Here is a 19,424-nt window from a genome sequence, read left to right on the forward strand (position 1 = left end):
AATAGAATTGTTTTTGAAACCTTTTTTAAAAACCTTTATTTAAAATAAAAAAAACAGCGGCAGTCAATATCACGATAATTAGTAAACTATAAATAGATACAAAGTCATATTTTAAAAAATAATTCAGAATTAAGAAAAAAAATAATAAAATACGTCACAGGATGCTACTTTGTGGTACTCCAAATAACATAGACTGGCTGGTGATTTTGCTTTCCTCACATTTCTCAATTGTTCGATAGACAGCCGTTTTCAGTTTAAGTGTTACTTTTCAAAACTAACCTCGCTCCGCATAGCCTTTGAGGTCGATGGGTCTGCCGTTGAGGAGGAAGGCCCTGATGCAGCCCACAAAGCCATCCCTAAAGTCCACAGAAGCCCCGACCACCAGGAAGCTAGACAGCTGGAGGGCGCGCACGGGGCCAGGGGGCTCCCTGATCTCTTCCTTCAGGGCTCCATCGACCACTATTCGAGCCTCCTTTCTAAAAGACCAAACATTTTTTAAAAAAGAATTCAGATTCAACAAAAAAAGGTTAAATTTAATATATTTACCACAATGGTCAGAACATCAAATATAAAATAAGTGGGAAATAATTTACAGTATTTTGAGTAGTCTTTCAGACATATTATATAGCATTAAACAATTTTGAAGAATTTCACACACATTGGTGAAAGTTTAAGCTCTTTTACTTCACAAAAATCAACAGGCGGAAGAATTGAAAATATGAATGTTCAAAGATAGACAGAATGGTGAACGTTAATGTAGGTTAAGTGACCACTGAAACCAGTCATAAACCTCGTAAATGCTTAGATTACCAATATCTTCCTACGGTGCCACTCTACAGTGGAGGTTGGCTATCATCATGGCAATTTTAATTAATTAAATATTTAATAAAAATATTCAGTAAATACGCAATATATGATATTAACAAACCTGTTTCTCTCAACAGAGACAGAATGCCAGTTGTTGTCCGAGAGTTTGTAGGAAGTTTCTACTGCCAAACCGAGGGGTCCATTACCAGCCTGGTACTGGAACTGCAGCTGAACTCCCCCGATAATGGAGATCTTGATGTAGTCTTGAGGACCCTGGAATCAAAATAACATATTTATTGACATGACGCAATTTATTTATTTTGCCACTGTCATGTTGATTTTTTACAATCGAAGGAATCAAACCGGGGAATCAAATCAAACTACAAGACATTCTCATTTCGTGGGCACCGATTGCGGTGGAAAGTTAACAGAGTTATCTTATTGTCTATAAAGTAAAATCGGCTTTCCTAGTTTTTTGTACAAATACACGTATGCCATTTATAAGTTTTGGTAATAATAGTACATGTTTGACTAAAATTTGAAACATTAAGGATGCATTTTCAAATAGATAAGAGAATTAAAAATATCAAGAAGATTGGTATTTAATCATTTATGCAAACATAAATAATTATACAACAATGTTTGATTATGTCCAAATGCTTGCAGACTGGCTGGATTTCCTCCCTAGGGAGTTGTTCGTATTTAAATTTATTTCAACAGAGAGGGAAAAAGTTTTCGAGAAGGGAATAAAAGTCAACAGATGGAAGAGTTGAGGAAATGTGGATGTTCAAACATGGGCAGAATGGTGAATGTTACACAGTGTGTAAAGTGGCCACTTAAACCAGCCAATGACAGGTCATAAGCCCTGTAAATGCCTAGACTTCCATATTCCCTTCTCGAAAACTTTTTCCCTCTCTGTTGAAATAAATTTAAATAAATAATTATGTTTATATGATAAGGATCTTCTAAATCTAAATGTAGGTTAACAAATATTATTTACAAACGTAGTAAAAAATATACCTTCGAGTGAAGAAGTACAGCATTTTCTGTGGTAGTTCGGAATTCAAAGTAAATATCTCCGCTGTGTCCCATATCGAAGGTTGGGAGGTTAATGGTCGCATCAGCTATGCGGAATGTGACCACATTATTGAAAAGATCTGTAAAAAAAATTCCTTTTTAATTATCAAGCTTCTTCTATAAGTATAAAATTCAAACATAGTGCTCTGTGTCTATGTGGTGCCTCAGAGTAGGTGCCGACTAAGGACAAGAGAGCTGCAAGGTTGGCAGCCCTGAGAAATCAGTGACGTAGGCAAGTTTACATGAAGGCTACATACTGGTCACTCTTCCTCTTTTTCCTTCACGTCTCGTCACATCTCCTTTAGATCCACGATCCTCGTTATAAACCTTTATTTTCACAATTGTAGGCAAAATTTGTAAATTTAAATTTTGTGTAAATATCATAAAATTTAGTCATCAAATATACTATTTTAGACTGTAAATAATTTGTGCGTAAATAAACAGCGTAAGTACCACCTTCTTATTTTCTTCATCACCAATTGTTTATTGAGCAACTTTCTGAAATATATAAAGTGGGATAAGCGCTAGATGTAGATAGGAGACTTCGATAGACTTCTTATATGGCTTTTGGTCTGTAGAGTAGACCAAATGCATCCGTGCGAGAGTGCGTAACATGCACGATCATAGGCATACTTACGAAATGAATGGCAACGCCAGCACACACTGGTAACTCCACAAGGTATGGGTCCCACGAGCCGGTGACCTTGATACTGAATATAACTAATCGCCACAACAGGCGACCGCTCCCACAATAACATCAATACTTTATTAAAATTAAATGCAGGTTATTGACTTTCATGTTATAGTAGTACTTCTATCAGAAACATAATTAAAGTTCAGAACACTGGACAGAAGAGCTTCAAGATCAAATTGTTTTTATGAAAAGCCTTTTTTTGGTAAATTAAATCATTTTACATACCATCGCCTTCACAAATAAGGGGGCCCAGAGTATATCGGCCTTCCTTCTCGTCAAGAGGAGTTCCCGTATCACCAAACCTCAGCTGCTTCACGGGAAGATGTTCTTTTTCTGTTAAATCACCGCCATCTTCCTGCCAACCTGCGATATTCAAAATAACATAAATAAAATTCCCCGTCTAAACACAAGCATCTCGCTCCATGAAAGATGTAAAAACTGTAATAAAATAATAACATATTACAACAAATTTAGTTACTAAGGGAACTCCCTTTAAGATTAACATGTAATATGCATATGCTTTCCGACTAACCCTGTTCTATTAAACTTTAGCACACGGGTCCATATCAACTGGTTCGACAGCCATCGCTTAATCTTCAGATATCAAACTGGTAACTAAAACATTACCTTGCCACATTGGTCGAATTCTGGTTTGCAAAATATGCCTCAACTGCGAAAGCGCGATGGGCTCCTGTCCACGGACTTATGGCTAATAAAAAATCTGCAAAACTCCCATGTCGAATGAAACCCCTATCACACCGCTTCCTCTACTATAAACCAGAGACAGCGCGATTTAAAGTGTCAAATCTGCCGGCGGACACACTGTATAAATGCATATTTTTTAATACATAATAATTTTTAAAAGTATGTCAACAAACTGAAATTAAAATAGCTAATTGACTTCGATTCTATCTTGGGTGATGTCGGGTAATATTGAAATAAAGAGCATTTTTACCAATCTGTCCGGAATCACAGTTGCACCACTTTGTGGGGTCGGAGCACGTCCCCAGGAGCCCGCACTGACACTTGCGGGAGCCAGGGAGGGCCCCTGCCCAGTAGTCCATGCGCTGGTTATGTCTGGACATCCACCACGCAAACGGTCGGAAGTTCTGCTCATCGCCTGAAACAAAATCAATCATCTTACTGAGGGAGCAACAAAACACAACTATCTCTTATCTATGATTATAGTATATTTAACATGTTCGTGGATACTTTTTTCTCATATGGACACAAATTGTATCTTATTTTTTTTAATATTTCACTTCCGATTGGATCGTAGTATTCCGACACGATTATTACATATTATATGGATAGCTTACTGGGAGAGACAAGAAGCCTGGACGCATGGCAAGCGTAGGACAATCTCTGTCTACACGTGTGACTACGATTGAGGAGTGCTTCCAGCTGGGGGGCAGACGCTGAGTAAACTATATCTTGGCGGAAGGATCCGGGCTCCTGGAAGCCGTCCACACTGGTAGTCTGCTCATTGGTATGTCCGACCACTGTTAGAACTCGCCCATCACCTGTAATTAAATTAAATTAGATTTTTTTTACTCTACAATATTTCACAGAGCCGAAAAAACGTGGATTTCCCTATTATAAAGAATTTTCAAAGACTGTGTAGGATTTTGCTTGTTGATGGGGGTGGAGTTCCTACCCCAGTTGGAGATCGACAGATGAAACTGTTGGGTGTTTGATGCATATTTATTACATGGAGAATAAGATACAGTTATGGAGCACGAGAGAAACGGTGATGATGAGTTGAACTGACTGGACTATATGCTGGAACTTACTGACTGATTTACTGCACGACTGGGTTGAGCTGACTGATGTTACTACGCCCTGTGGTCTCTTTTATGGGCCGAGTTCCTTTGTTCTTCATGTCTCCATGGCGGGTATGTTAATATACTCCAGGACGTTACTCTGAATATTTCATCTGATTTCGTTATTGAGTTAACGTCTTATGTGCAGTACTGTTGATCTTGCAAAATGTAATATATTGTATTCAATAGACAATGCCGAGTTGTTTCTTGGGTTGTTGCTATATATTTCAATTAAAATCATTCGCCACGTGTGTTTGTCATCGATCACTGAACTTTGATCAGCACAACTGTGAAGAATTATTGAGAAGGATTTTTTTTTATAGGACCTTACCTTGATTTAGATGTTTGAGTTAGGATTCATATCATTATATAAGCTCGACGTACAGAAGCTCGCTAACTTTATTTATTCATACAAAAATACACATTACAAAAAAATCAAACATATCCCAGCTCTATGAGGCCAAGAACCCTGTGTTGAGTTGGGATAAAACATAATGGAAAGTGAAAGTGGATTAAAGAATACTAAAAATAAAAATGATTACATAAACATAAATAATAACATAACATAAATATTAGTATATAAATCTATGCAATGTCTCGTAGCAGTCTCCTGCGATGGTCTCATCCCTTAGACAAAATTCAAATTTGTACATTTCTCCTGAAATGACGTTCATTTCAGAGAACCTAATACTTTGAATTGGGTTATGGTCATGTGGCTAGTGTTGCGGACTCACAGATCAAAGGTCCGAGGTTCGAACCCTACTCTACCCCATTGATTTCCTTTTTTTAATAGTGAGTTATTTACAACTTGTTGAAAATGGCCACCAAAAATTTTAATATTTGGGTAAATTATAAGAATGCTAATATTTCTTTTTGAAAATAAATAAATCAACTAGAATTAAAACAAAAAAGAAAAATAATATATATATATATATATATATATATATATATATATATAAATGAACTGGGTTGTGGTTATGCTATGGACTCACGGATCAAAGATCTGAGGTTCAAATCCCACTCTACTCGATTCTTATTTTTCCAGCACAATTTATTTACATCTTTCATGGTCTAAAAATTTGAGTAAACATTAAGAACTTAAATACATATTTTTCTTTTAAGTTAAATATTTCAATTTATTTACACTTACCATAAAATTCGCAGGTAACACGGAAGGGATCAAGTGGTCCAGACCCATCAACATCGATCTGTATATCGGCCCTTTGCTGTACCGCTTGTACATTCTTGTACGCCTGGCATGACAGTGGGTTGATAGCTGGAAAAATATTTAAAACTTACTAGACGGTATCTAAATATTATAACATTTAATGATATAGCTTGGGCTTTGCTTCAAACTACCAAAAGAAAGAATATTTTCTAAATTTGCGTTTACACGGTAAGTTGCAATGGCAAAGTAATGTCTTAGATTTTTTAATCCAATTGACATTTTGCCTAGCATGATTTAATAGAGTTGATAGGGCAGTGTATTGCAAAGTTTCTACCTGAGTAAAAGGTGTTTTTTAATATTGACACACATCATGCGGGAAAAGTGCAAGAAACTCACATGTGTGACAAACTGCTCCAGCATAACCGGTAGAAGAACAGTCACAGAAGAACTCCATGGAGTTCTGGCGACATACTCCGTCATGCTTGCAAGGATTAGGGTTGCACCTGTAAAAACCACATGGATAAAATCAATAAGAAAAGGATGAAAAACCTTTTTTAAATCTAAAAAAAACCAAAGTTGAAAATATTACGAATTAACTTAAAAGGCTAACGTACAACTAATCTAAATTTTAATAAAACAATTTGAAATGTAATAAATATGAAGGAACTTTTGAAGATAAATTTTGCACTGAGCAAATCAATTTTGGAGTATGGTATAATCGGATGGAGTGGTGCAATTGACAGTGTTAAACTGTGTATTTGTTGTACAAAAATCAATTATTAAAATATACCCAACCCAATACAGACTGAAGAAATATTTTAAAAATCACAACTATGACAGCAAAATTATTTTCACTTACACATTCTAATCTACTCTTACTCAACACGTGCAAAATTGTTTTGATATTTTGTAAATTTTCCATCAGTATATATATTTGTCGGCCTCGTGGTGTAATGGTCAGCGCATTTGCCTGCCGTGCGAAAAGGTCTTGGGTTCGATTCCCGACATGGTTGATCCCGATCAAGATACGCTGCGATTGGTGAACCAATGCAGTGCCCTATGCACCATTAGGTGCGGAAAGGGAATGATGATGATGATATACAGTAAAATATTTTTTTTCAAGTACAGTGTAAAGAGTTATGTTTCACATTTTATAAATACATTTTTTTTCAAATAATAAAACGAAGCAGAAATGGTAATCAAAATATTCCCCTTAATTTGTAAGAAACATGCTCAAAAAAAAATGCTCATAATTAAAACTCTCCACTATGTCAATTATTATGTTGATATGGCACTCAATAAACTATTAATCAAACTGTTTTATTTAACCAACACATCCATTAAAATTTACAGTACAAAATTGTCTGGAAATCATTTAAATTTTTTTTTTTAATTATTTAAAATTACTAAAACAACAACAGCTTTCGGAATTAACCTGTGTATCAAGGTACTATTGTGATAAAAACTACATGTGCAGGATGAGCAAAACAGGTGCATATCAGCTAATAGTTGTCAGCTCTTTTATTTCCATCAAAAATATAAATATGGCTATGGAATATACAAAAAACTATGTACATACCTGTCCGTCATTTGACAGGCATCAAATAAGACTTCTCCGGGACAACAGTACTCTTCTGGTCTCCAATCGGCGGGAACTTTGTAGTTTCCGTCAACAGAGATCAGCCTCATACAGCCCACAAAGCCTTGTGTGTCATAACCAGATTTTCCACCTAAAAACAAAACAAAGTTGAATCTAAAGTTAATCTATATAACTTATTAATAATATCCTAAAACCTATGAAAAGCACGGTCTCTGGAGACCTACATTTGTTGCAGCAGAGGGAAAACATTTTTGAGAAGGGAAAATGAAAGTTTGGACAATGCTGGGACCTGGGCGTGGAAAATGCACTAATTACTCACAGTGTTAGTGTTGGAAACAGGAAGACCTTACTGCAATTATAATAACACATACCTCCTATGAGATAAAGCCCTCCAGTGGTGATCTTCAGGAGCCTGGTGGTTTTCATCGGCCGGTGATCTATGGACAGCACCAAATTATCAGTAGACGCACTAAGGACTAACGTGTGCCATCGACCGTTGTTGAAGGTCTCGTCGTAATTATCCAGAAGTATCCTCGGGTTGTTACCGATCACCAGCTCCACCTTCACTTTGCCTTTCTCCATGAAAACCTACAGAGAAAAATTACTTAATGAATTGCCAAAGCGGAAAATCAGTTGGTGTTTCAAATATTCATTTATAGTTTAGTAATTCTGGAAGTTGGAATTCATATCCAGCTATGGGCACGCACTCACACGCTGCATTTTAACCGCTTGCAACACCGAGCGCAAGGCGCACACCGGAACTGCACGACACCGGCGTGATCGAGCCACGGCAGATTCTCCATGTCCCTCATTGATCACAGTTCGTTTGCGTTTCGCTCTTTCTAAGACTTTCAAATACCCACATAATATAAATTGATGTCACGGTTAATTCATTCAGTGTTGTACTTAATCTAATCTTAATTTAATTTTGTATAATCTTGTACTTATCTATCAAAAACTCAGAACAATGTAAGTGAATATTTTATTTAATTTTACGCAACCTTACCAAAAAACCAATTGTTTCATTCATACAAACACAGCGGTTAATCCTTATGATATAATTTTTCTCAAAATGTTTAGGAATAATTTGCCGTGTTCTATTATAGAATGAGGAAGCTCAGTGCTATGGGAAGTTGGATATAAAAATAGTTTTTTTTGAATGAGGTAAAAATTAGAGCATTTAAAAAACATCTCAAAAATGAATGAAAAAAATTAATAAAAATGGTTTTAATAAAAACGAAATACTTTTGAACTATGTCACAAGTTCTTTAGCATCAACTAATCAATTAGTGATAGATGTCTGGTTTTCAGTAGCAATTTTTTAAAACGTTTAGTGTATTTTTACGCAAGGAGCTCTATTATTATTATTATGGATAACTTATAAAGCGCCATTTTCGTAATAAAATACCTCAAGGGCGCTTTACATAGTGATTCTATTGTTAAATTGAAGCTTTTAAATTTGTAATTTAATTAAAACAATTTATTTTGTTGTCACATGCTACGGATTTATTGAAATGATTTAGAGAACAAGTGGGTTTTAAGTTTTTTCCGAAACATCACTTCACTGTCACAGCCTCGCACCTCTTCCTTGCACCGCCTTTTAAATGTCAGCAGAACTCATTGACGAGAACTCGTGACATCACAGAAAGAATAATTTCATAACTACAAAACTTCCAGATCCATAAATTAAAAAAATATATATTCTTTAAAAACGTCAAAAAAATGTCATTTGATTTATTATGACCATGCTGACATTGTTAAAGGCCGACTTACCATGACATGTCCGCTGGAGGCGAAGTCGTGCCAGATGAGAAGACCCTCGGGTTCAAAGGTGCGGAAGGACAGGGAAACATTCAGTGATGATGCTCCTTCGTACCCTCGCAGGCGTGCGTGAGCTCCGCGCGTTAGGAAGGTCACGGGAGCTATCGGTGGCTCCTGGATTCACATCAAACAAAAAAAAATGTAAGAAGACGGCAAAAATAGTTGTGCAACTAAAGTTTAAATGTTCATGTAAAACATAGGTAGTCAGATGGCAGAAGGGACCATCTGTGTTTTATTCTGTTTTTTAGTTTTAAAAGGTTTTAATTAATATTTCAGTAAATACACATAGAAAAAACAAAAAAAGGACAGCATCATTTAGAATGGTAATTTATTATTGGAAAGCAACAGTAAAATGTTTCAGTTTGTGGATCAAAGTCTTGAAATCGAGTCTTATTTCAGCTCTCCTGAACATTTTTGAAAATTACAGATGGTCCCTTCTGCCATCTGACTACCGACATGTATGTACGTCATTTATTTTCATTCTCATTATAACAGACTCTAATGTACAGAAACCTCTATTTATGCGGGTGAGATTCATCCAATTGAATTATTTCACCTACATACTAGGCAATGAAATAATTCAATTAGATGAATCTCACCCGCATAAATAAAGGTTTCAGCTCTTTAACTTCACAAACATCAACAGATGAAAGAATTGAAGGAATATAGATGTTCAAATATGGGCAGAATGGTGAATGTTGCACAGTGTGTAAAGTAGCTACTTAAACCAGCCATTGGCAGGTCATAAGCCCTGTAGATGCCTAGACTTATATATTACCTTCTCTTAAATGTTATTCATCTCTGTTGTAATATGTTAATATAAACAGCTCCCCAGGGAGTTGAATCCAGTCCTTGTCTACAAAAATTTGGACAAACTCAAAATATTGTTACAATATTTAAATGCTTACAGGACAGGTGTAAAGGGTGTTGACTTTTTTGTATCGAAGAGCTTCCTGATTTTCATAAGCTTCCTTCAGATCCCGGATTATGTTGGTGGAGTTGAGATACAAGTTCTCTATGCAACCGGTGAAGTTCTGCGTCACTACGAGACCTTCTTGCTTATTGGGAACTCCTCCCATATAGAACTACGGAAAACAAACACACATAGTAACAAGGGTAAACATGACAGGGGGAAATATATTAAGCTATTCAACTTTTGAACCACATTAATGTAAAGCGCCACCGTTGGTATAATAAACAGTTCATGTTAAAATATTGTACTAATAGAAATATAATAAATAAACTATAAACTGACATACAACGAGCATATAGATAATACAGTTAATAAATCACTGAAATTACTTGGCTTCATTAACAGAATATCCTCTGATTTTACTCATGTCCATACAATCAAAACTCTTTATTGCTCAACTGTTCGCCCTCTTCTAGAATATGCCTCCGTGGTCTGGTCTACATTCTATGTCAATCGCATAAATCACATTGAATCAGTCCAACATCGCTTGCTTCGAAAAATAGCGTGGATGCTCAGACTAGAGAGAGATAATTATTCTTATGCTGAAATAGAGTCAATGTTAAATATTTCTAGTCTACAAAAACGTAGAACTAATATTGACTCCATATATATGTTCGGCATACTAAATGGTATAATCGATGTTCCATCATTACTGGGACAAGTAAAATTCAATATTCCGACTCGTAGATTGAGAAACAATGAAGTTCTGTTCATCAATCAGCATAGAAAAAACTATGGCCTAAATTCTCCAATGACCCGTCTTTGTCGTATTGTTAACTCAAGACAAGATCTGGACTTTTTTGGTTTAAGTTTACAACGATTTAAACGAGCACTAAATAAATAGTCCAGATCTTGTCTCGATGTCCCTTATGTTTGTCAATGCTTCTTTGTTTTTTTTTTTTAATGTTTTAAACTATTCTTTTATTGTAATATTTAAACCTTATAAATTGTATACATGGACAATGTCCGTTAATAAATAAATAAATAATATACCAAAAGGCGCATAGAATCAAGTTTGCATACATCACACTCAAACGACACAACACAGCGTAATTTAATTTTAATCGGCTGTTGCGTACTAAGCGATGTCTACAGAGTAACTAATGGCCAAAACGGAAAACTACTAATTTATGAGTAGTTTTGTCGGCTTCAGTTTCTGGACTATTGTAATTCTATGATTAATAATAATAATAATGTTTGGATAATTTATATAGCGCCATTTTTGTGAAAATCACCTCAAGGGCGCTGTACAATGCAGTCTTGCAGCTACAGAGCGCATGGACGGTTGGGATTCTAGTTCCTCATCTCCAATTATGATATATTACAATTATGATGTATATGAGCTAGATAACAGAACATCTTGCAGCTACAGAGCGCATGGACAGTGAGAAATCTAGCCCCTATTTACATTTTTATTTTTAAATTTTTTAAGTTTAGAGTTTAAGTGATTGGTTAAAAACGAAATAAAAAGCACATTTATAAAATTAGAATTTAGATAGCAACAAGTCTTGCAGCTACTGAGCGCATGGACGGTTGAAATTGAAATGATGATAGTACCTATTAAAGTATTCAGCTTTGAATTTGAAATTGTAAAAATATATCAAAAATACTATCAAAATGAACGAAGATTGTATAAATATTTAACCAGATATTAACAATAGACTAATTCTGTACAGGGCTGTTGGCTGAAAACAATCAGTGATGTGAAAAATAAATTAAAAACTTTAATGTTCATTCTAGCAAAACTTTTTCAAGATACTTACAGCTCTGTTGAGGTTCAGTCGACTGAACTCTCCTTTAAGACGAGATTGGATGACCACGCGGTCTACGGAGAATATTATATCTCGCCTGTTTCTGGAGATCACCACGTCGTGCCAAATATTGTCATCAAGCAAGGAACCGACGGACATTGAAGTCATCAATCCGGAGCCTGCAAACGTAATGATGAAATCATAAATTTTATTTATTTAACAATGAAAGCTTTACTTCATTTTTGAAACCCATTCCCACTATTTAACTAAGCCATAAAACCATGAATAATTAATCAATCTAATTATTAAAGTAACCACTTCTATTAAATTCTTCTAGTAAATTTAACGATAGAGGTGCTGCCATATTCTAGATAAAAATAAAACGATTTTATCATTTTGATTTATATTTAAGTATAACAGGTTTAACAATCACTTTAATAACAATATATCAATGATGACATGGAATCTCTCGTGATGTGGTAACCTAACCTAAGTTTTTAGTGCATGTTTGGACACGGTGGTGTTTGCATCCCTTGTATTTTTTAATGTTTTTTTTCGTAAATACTATGTATACTACGGTGATGGTAAAGGCGAACGTGTATTTTAGTATTTGTATGTTGGTGTAGTGAAAGTCCTGATGGAGAGACAGGTATGCCTCGAAACCGGTAGACATAAAAAGTCGTTAAGTGGTCATATGCTAATATTTACCAACATTAGTTCCCATTTAAAATTTGACAGTTGTGTGATATAACACCATGCAATATGATCAAAATTTAATTTAAATAATATTTTTAAATGTATACCCATGTACAGGCCAAACTTTAAATGACCTTTTTGCTTTTGTTTTGTTATATATTTTATACCCGTATGTGAAACAAAAAATAATAACAAGGTAAAATAATGTAAAATATACTGACCCAAGTCCATATTCAGTAGTAAGCGATTGTCTCGGAGTTGTAAAGCGATGAAGTCTCCCTGAGACCCTCGCGAATACAGCATAACTCCCGAAGCCACGGATGTCTTAAATCTCATTCTGATTGATTCCCGAGAAGCGGAGATGGGCTCTCGTGTGAGGTCCCATTGCACAAGAGAAGAGCCGTTCATGTATAATGTATCGGCAACTAAAATATGATATTAAAAAAATGTTATTGAAGGTAAAATGTTTAAATGTTATTCAAGTTTGTTACGGAAAATTCTTGATGGAAGATCATTGTCATTTATTATAGAGATAAAACCTACAAATTTTTGGATTTGATTATCAACCATATTTTATTTCTTCGATAAATATAAATATGTAAACGATCAATAAAAATTAAATAGGAGTCCTTCTCACAAGCATATCCCGTTTTTTTAAGGACTATAGACTTCAAATCTGAATCTGAGTACATGAATGCCATGTAAACAATTCACATGTCTAAATTTGTTGCAACAGTGTGGGAGAACATATTTGAGATGGGAATATGAATGTCTAGGGATTTACAGGGCTTATGACCTGTCATTGGCTGGTTTAAGTGGCCACTTTACTTAACATTCATCATTCTGTCTATGTTTAAACATCCTTATTTCCTCAACTCTTCCATCCGTTGACCTTCGTGAAGTAAAAGAGCTGAAACCTTTGTTGATGTGGGTGGGATTCGAGTGAATTATTTCACCCACTAGGCACTAGGTGCCTTCAAATTCTAACTGACTTTGTACGAAATATTTATTTATTTACTGTATCTAATTTTTACATACATCTGACCCGACAGCTCATTGATCCGGTATAATTGTATCCACAAACATAAATTCACAGACAGCAAACAATATAATCACAGACATGATAGCTTACAAGCCATTGAAGTAAATACTAATGCAAACTTAATCTACAAATTTGATGGAAATAATACTTACTATAATCACAACCATAAACCTCTAATCGAAGTGAAATGCGATCTCTCCATCTTGTCGGATTGATCCTTATCCACTGCGCTATTATAGGCACTTCAAACTCATTTCGGCGTATGTGGTCACCATCACTATTTCCTTTGAACATCTATTGAGAAGATATGAATTAAGGCAACTAATTGATCAATTTGTTTATTTACAATAATATAATTTATTACTGCAGATTTAAAAAAATACTATCAAGAAAAAAAGTAAACCACAAATATTAAAAATAAAATACAGTCAAACTTGGTTATTACGAGGAAGATGGACCGACTGAACGTGCTCATTGTAAGCATTACTCGTTACACCATAGAGGGTTTTTAAATCTAATTCCCATTGCATATTGTTACCAAATAAACAAATAAATATATGTATAGTTCATACAGATAGATAATAAAAAAATAAAACTATTAAGGAAAATTTTAATAAATGCTTACAAACAAACCACTTTTAAATTTCAAATGCAGATAAGTAAACTTTCTTATTTTTCCACAATATTAACACTGTGGATAAGGATTGAAAACACTTTTTGCACTCTTCAATATTTTTCGCACCACATTCTATTTCACAAATAATTGCCAGTTTTCCAAGAATTAAAGAGACTTGCTCTTGTTAATAGACATGTTTATAATTCAAGGGTCAGTTTTTAACTGATCTAAAATCACCCATTCGTATCATCTATTATGCATTGACCACAGAACATAGAAAAAAAAACTGAAAAATGTTGTAAAAACCCTTGAAACAAGGATGTCATTCATAAATTACAAAAAAAGTTGTAAATTGTAATGCGGTGCCCAGCCAGTACTTACTGAGTTAACAAAGCTTGGGATTTTTACACGCAATATCAACCAGGCGCGTTATCTTTTCATTGTTGTCGATGAAAACGCCAATTAGATACTTGCATAGTGTCATAAATGTCATCCGATCCCGATGCCCAGCTGTATCGGTCCTAAGTTAGCCGCCCATTTGGATTACTTAGGTTCTTATTTAGAAAATTATGTTGACAACATTTTTGTTCGGTATGCCCGAGAAATAAACATATGGAGAAAACCATAAACTAAACTGTCAACTAATGTTTCCTCATTACATCCGAGATCTTGCTATTTCCGTGATCGTTATAACCAAGTTCGACTGCATTACTTTTATAAGTATGTGATATATTTTAAATACCTAGATGAAAACTGATAAATTGGATAGGAGCAAATTATTGATTTTTATTATTAGCTAAAAATGCTTTATTAACACCATAATATTGTACCTTTACATAAAGTACGTAGAGAGAACAGAATGCAATATCATCTTTATTTCCATGCTTTGAATCATGCATCTCCCTATAAAGATGTGCCAATTATCTTTATATTTGACTAGTCTGCTAATATTTATTAAACTTAATAACTCTCTTCCTTAAAAAAATATTTTTCTATAATGTGAGTGCAGCAAAATTGATCCCCGTTCCTTTCTTAACGGGGTATTGAATCGGGTTGTGGTCCCGTGGCTAGTGTCTCAGACTCACAGCTCAAAGGTCCGCGATTCGAATCCCACTCTACCCCAACTTGATTCCCATTTTCTAGTAGTGAGTTATTTACAACTTGTTAAAAATAACCCTCAAAATGAAATATTTGGGTGAATCATAAGAACGCAAGTATTTCTTTAAAATAAAATGGCATAAACCATCCTTGTAAGGATGGGTTGCCTTAACTTAAAAAAAAAAACTCTCGCATCCATTTTGTCAATAAAGATATATGTAGTTAAAATTGGGTCCAATTTCATCACACAAATTTTGTTAATTATAAAATATCTTTGAAAGAAGAAAAGTTGTTTTAATAATTTGACAAAGTACCACATTCTACCTTTTTTAAATATTTGATGCAGGCAGAGGAAGTAATAGAATTAGGTAGTTAGTTTAAGCTTAAATTAATAAGCATAAATTGTTAATTCTTTTGGCTGTTAATATTACAACTTACTAAATTTACAGATTAAAACTAAAGAGATATTTTGAAAAACGTAACCATTTCGTTGTCACTTTAAATTCTAAGCCAGAGAAGGCCAATACGCTATATACATATAATAATATCGCCATGAGCTGATGCAAGTGACTCGAGTAAGCTGTAAATTTAAAACCCATTCCTTAACAACCGGGTTTTGATTTTACAGTTTAGTAATTTTTAGTTAAGGCGAGTTTCTGGCGCCTACAAACCAGAACCAACCAGCTAAGGGAAGGTAACCCCGACAGAAAAATCCACCAGAGAAGGCAACGGGAAACCACTCTGGTCATCTTTTCCCAGGAATCACTATTGCGAATACATACAATAAGCAGTTGTCCTGGCTGCGGAGTAGCGCAGGACCGAGATGCTTTCGCTGTAGTGATCGCCAACGTCGGGGGATCTGACAAGGCACCTCAAGAAGAAGAAGTTATTTTTGACCAGCTCATAATAGCCGAGCAGTAAAATTTTAGGGTATTTGAAATTTATCACATTTACACCACTTTTTGCATTATTATTGTAAATAGGCAGCTTCTAGCTAAAATTCCCGTCATATTTAAGGCGTGTTTAAATTATTTACATATGAGCCTGTTGCATGTGAAGTGAGCCAACTAACAAAATGGTAAAAACTTTAACCTTACTTTTTTGCATCGACCATTACATAGACACGCCCGGAGCCCTCAAAAATGATAATACTTAACTGATGCCACAACATTCAGTAATACCCAACGCACATTTAGTTGTTTTTCTCCCGCCCGCCAGGTGTGACGTTTAAAATTAAAACCAAAATGCCCGCTAGTGTCATGAAAGCGTGTAAAATCCTTTTCGATAAAGATTGTAAAAATAATTGAGTAACATCCATTGGTAAATATTTGTTCACGAGTGATTAACAAAGCTAAAAATAATTCATATTAAAATAAAAATATTATTTTTTGTAAATATCAAACTACGCCTAGTGGCGCAATTGCGAAGCTCTTCTTATTTACAGTAATGTCCCGATAGGGGTAAATTTTAAAAATACAATAAATAAGAGTTAATATTATTTTTACGGTCCCCAAAATCGATTGATTATTGATTCATACGATAACACGACACAGGGGATTGGAATGACTTATTGATAGCTAAAATAACTTGTGGCGATCGCGTTGAGAATATCAAAATCACATGTACATTCGGTGACAGTTCAGTTATTATTGGGCCAGAATTAAAAATATTGTACCCACAGTAGTATAATCGCAACAGTCAAACTAGGGCTCAGTAGGTAGCAATAAATTTAACACCGCAACCTAGTAAATGTGCAATACACAATAGATATAGTAAATGTGGCGCATCCACTGATTATAATATAAGTTATGATATGAGATTAAAATGACAGTTCACTTCACGTGCAATGGGCCCATATGTTTAATTTATTTTTAAATGCATGGTAGTGTGACTATTTATTGAGATAGTTCAATATACATACCCACAAATCTGCCATTGATAAAATACTTTGCAGAATCAAGGTAAAATATTGGCCTTTCTAATTTCATTTTATGTATACCCTTTGAAAATGAATAAATTATCATGGATTTTTAAAATGATTTTATGAAAAATTCATCTGAGCAACGTCTCTATACCTCTTCCTCTCCCACTCTCGTGGTGTAGGTCCTCCACCCCTCTCCATCGTCGGAGAACTGCAGCATGTACTCGGAGACATGGTCCTGGGGCATCTTGCGACCTCGCGTGGCTATCGCGCGCAGCTCATAGCGAGCGCCGAGATCCGCAGTCAGGAATTGGTCCAACGTATTGGAGGAGGGATTCCACGAGCTTGATCCTACGTACCCCGACCCATTAGGTTAGTCAGTGTTAAATACATGCGAGATATGTTATGCAAACTACTGTGTTTGGACAAGCAGCGTTCCTTTGAAATCAGACAAAGGCAATTCAGATTTTCACGGGATATCAGATTAGAGATAATAATACTTACGCAAATTTAAGACTGAAATAAGGACATAATAATAAAGTATCGAGTTATTATCTTAATTATACTTTAAGGAATGATAATAACTGGCTGCAGTATGAATAAAGTATTTTTTTTCTTTAAAGATTGTTATTTAAAACATATATTTTATTGTATATTGAAATGGTAAAACAAACCAAACTTGACAACATAAGAAATGTTTTTAACTTTCAGTAGAAAAATATAGCAGTTCTTAGAAAAAATATTTTTTTTCGGAATAATTAAGTAAACATAAATTAATACGACTTGTTTTCCCTGAAATCTAGGCTAAAGTGGTATTTCCTTTATGTAATGAAAAATGTCGTTTTTTATTATGTTTATAATTTTTTTGTGCTCTCAACATTACATTTTAGTAGGAATTTTGATATAAAAAATAATAAAATGCATCTAGTATTTAATATACATATCGTCACCCTAACTTGTAAAACTTGGAAGTCCACAAATGGTCAAAAATGATATTTTAGCATTTTCTATTCGAACTTCAAATAATCTTTGTTTGTAAAACTTGTATATTGTTCCATTATTTAAAAAAAAAAACATATTTAATCAAAAACTCGCTACTGAAGTAAAAACTGTTTTTACTCTCCCTTGAATAAAGGTAAGTTCGAAGAGTTTTACAAATTAGGCCGACGATATATTGATCAGAAGTAAATAGATATGTAGCCCTCAACCTACGATTCACAATTTATTGGTCTTTGAAAGTAAAGCAATACAATGATATTTCACATTGACAAATAAATATATCAATATGAAATACCATTTTTAGCCAATTTTTTATATTTCATTACATAAACGTGTTGGAGGAAATGCTCACCCAAAATAATATATTTGCTAAAACTAAAATATATACAGAAAAGCATGGCTTAAATGGCGGAAGGTAATTATATGCAAAAGATCTTACTATATGATTCAAAATTTTATTGAGTTAATTTAAAAAATAGCAAATATTGTATATCAATACACCTTTTGGTTCTTTGTGCTATAAGCTAAATCATTATATTTTATTGAACCAATTCATTATTGAATTGAATATGGATACTATGAAACATTATAATAATATGAATACATCATCATCATTCCCTTTCCGCACCTAATGGTGCATAGGGCACTGCACTGGTACAACAATCGCGGCGTATCTTGATCATTTTTGTTACATTAAGGTAAGATGATCAGTCTAATGATTCAGGTACCAATCTAGGGACTATGAAATATTTTAGTGTAAAAACGCCTTTTTAAATAAATATTTCATATCATACATGTCGGGAATCGAACTCGAGACCTCTAGCTTGGTAGGCAAACGCGGTGACCATTACACCACGAGGCCGACAATATGAATACACAAATTTATTAATTAGAATTAAAAAAGAATTGATTTTTATAAAAACTGTAGCCAAAAGAAAGTCATGTTATAAAATAAAACAGTGCAATATACATGCAAAAAATGCAACATGCATAATATTTAACATTTTTCAATAAGATAAATTATAAATATAACAAAACTGTAATTTCAAAACTACAAGTGAAAAAAGGAAATAGTCTAAACAACTTCAACTAAGCTTTTAAAAAATAATAAGCAAAAAACAGTCTACCAAATAAGCAAAAAAAATCAACACAGGAAGCCTGCTTATCGCTGATTTATAGAAAACATCCGAAGACCTAACAGACGTTTTATTTGTACAATTTTTAGTGTTTATTGTTAATAGAAAATAGGGCAATAACCCTCCATCAACCGGTTTTAGTCCAGGGTAATGTTAGTTGTAAGAGGTGGCTAAAGCGGCTTCATCAGCCTTCCTTGGTTAC

The 19,424-nt window shown here is 34.3% G+C and overlaps 1 protein-coding gene across 1 annotated transcript in view; it reads right to left on the minus strand.

Annotated features, from left to right (window-relative positions):
- Nrx-IV (neurexin-4) overlaps positions 1–19,424 on the minus strand; it is a 29,684-nt gene that overhangs the window by 6,596 nt on the left and 3,664 nt on the right. Inside the window, exons 4-18 of the mRNA XM_088228539.1 lie at positions 13,605–13,746; positions 12,632–12,835; positions 11,727–11,893; positions 9,899–10,075; positions 8,943–9,104; positions 7,541–7,757; positions 7,149–7,299; positions 5,966–6,072; positions 5,552–5,677; positions 3,898–4,101; positions 3,534–3,698; positions 2,804–2,941; positions 1,828–1,964; positions 929–1,080; positions 280–476 (exon numbers count right to left, since the gene is read on the minus strand). Coding sequence (XP_088084665.1) covers positions 280–476; positions 929–1,080; positions 1,828–1,964; positions 2,804–2,941; positions 3,534–3,698; positions 3,898–4,101; positions 5,552–5,677; positions 5,966–6,072; positions 7,149–7,299; positions 7,541–7,757; positions 8,943–9,104; positions 9,899–10,075; positions 11,727–11,893; positions 12,632–12,835; positions 13,605–13,746 — 2,446 coding nt within the window. The remainder of the gene's footprint in view (positions 1–279; positions 477–928; positions 1,081–1,827; positions 1,965–2,803; positions 2,942–3,533; positions 3,699–3,897; positions 4,102–5,551; positions 5,678–5,965; positions 6,073–7,148; positions 7,300–7,540; positions 7,758–8,942; positions 9,105–9,898; positions 10,076–11,726; positions 11,894–12,631; positions 12,836–13,604; positions 13,747–19,424) is intronic.

Source organism: Micrasema longulum, unplaced genomic scaffold (genome assembly GCF_059751315.1).
Source record: "Micrasema longulum isolate JH-2025_06_02 unplaced genomic scaffold, ASM5975131v1 h1tg000594l, whole genome shotgun sequence".
Taxonomy (NCBI): Eukaryota; Metazoa; Arthropoda; class Insecta; order Trichoptera; family Brachycentridae; genus Micrasema; species Micrasema longulum.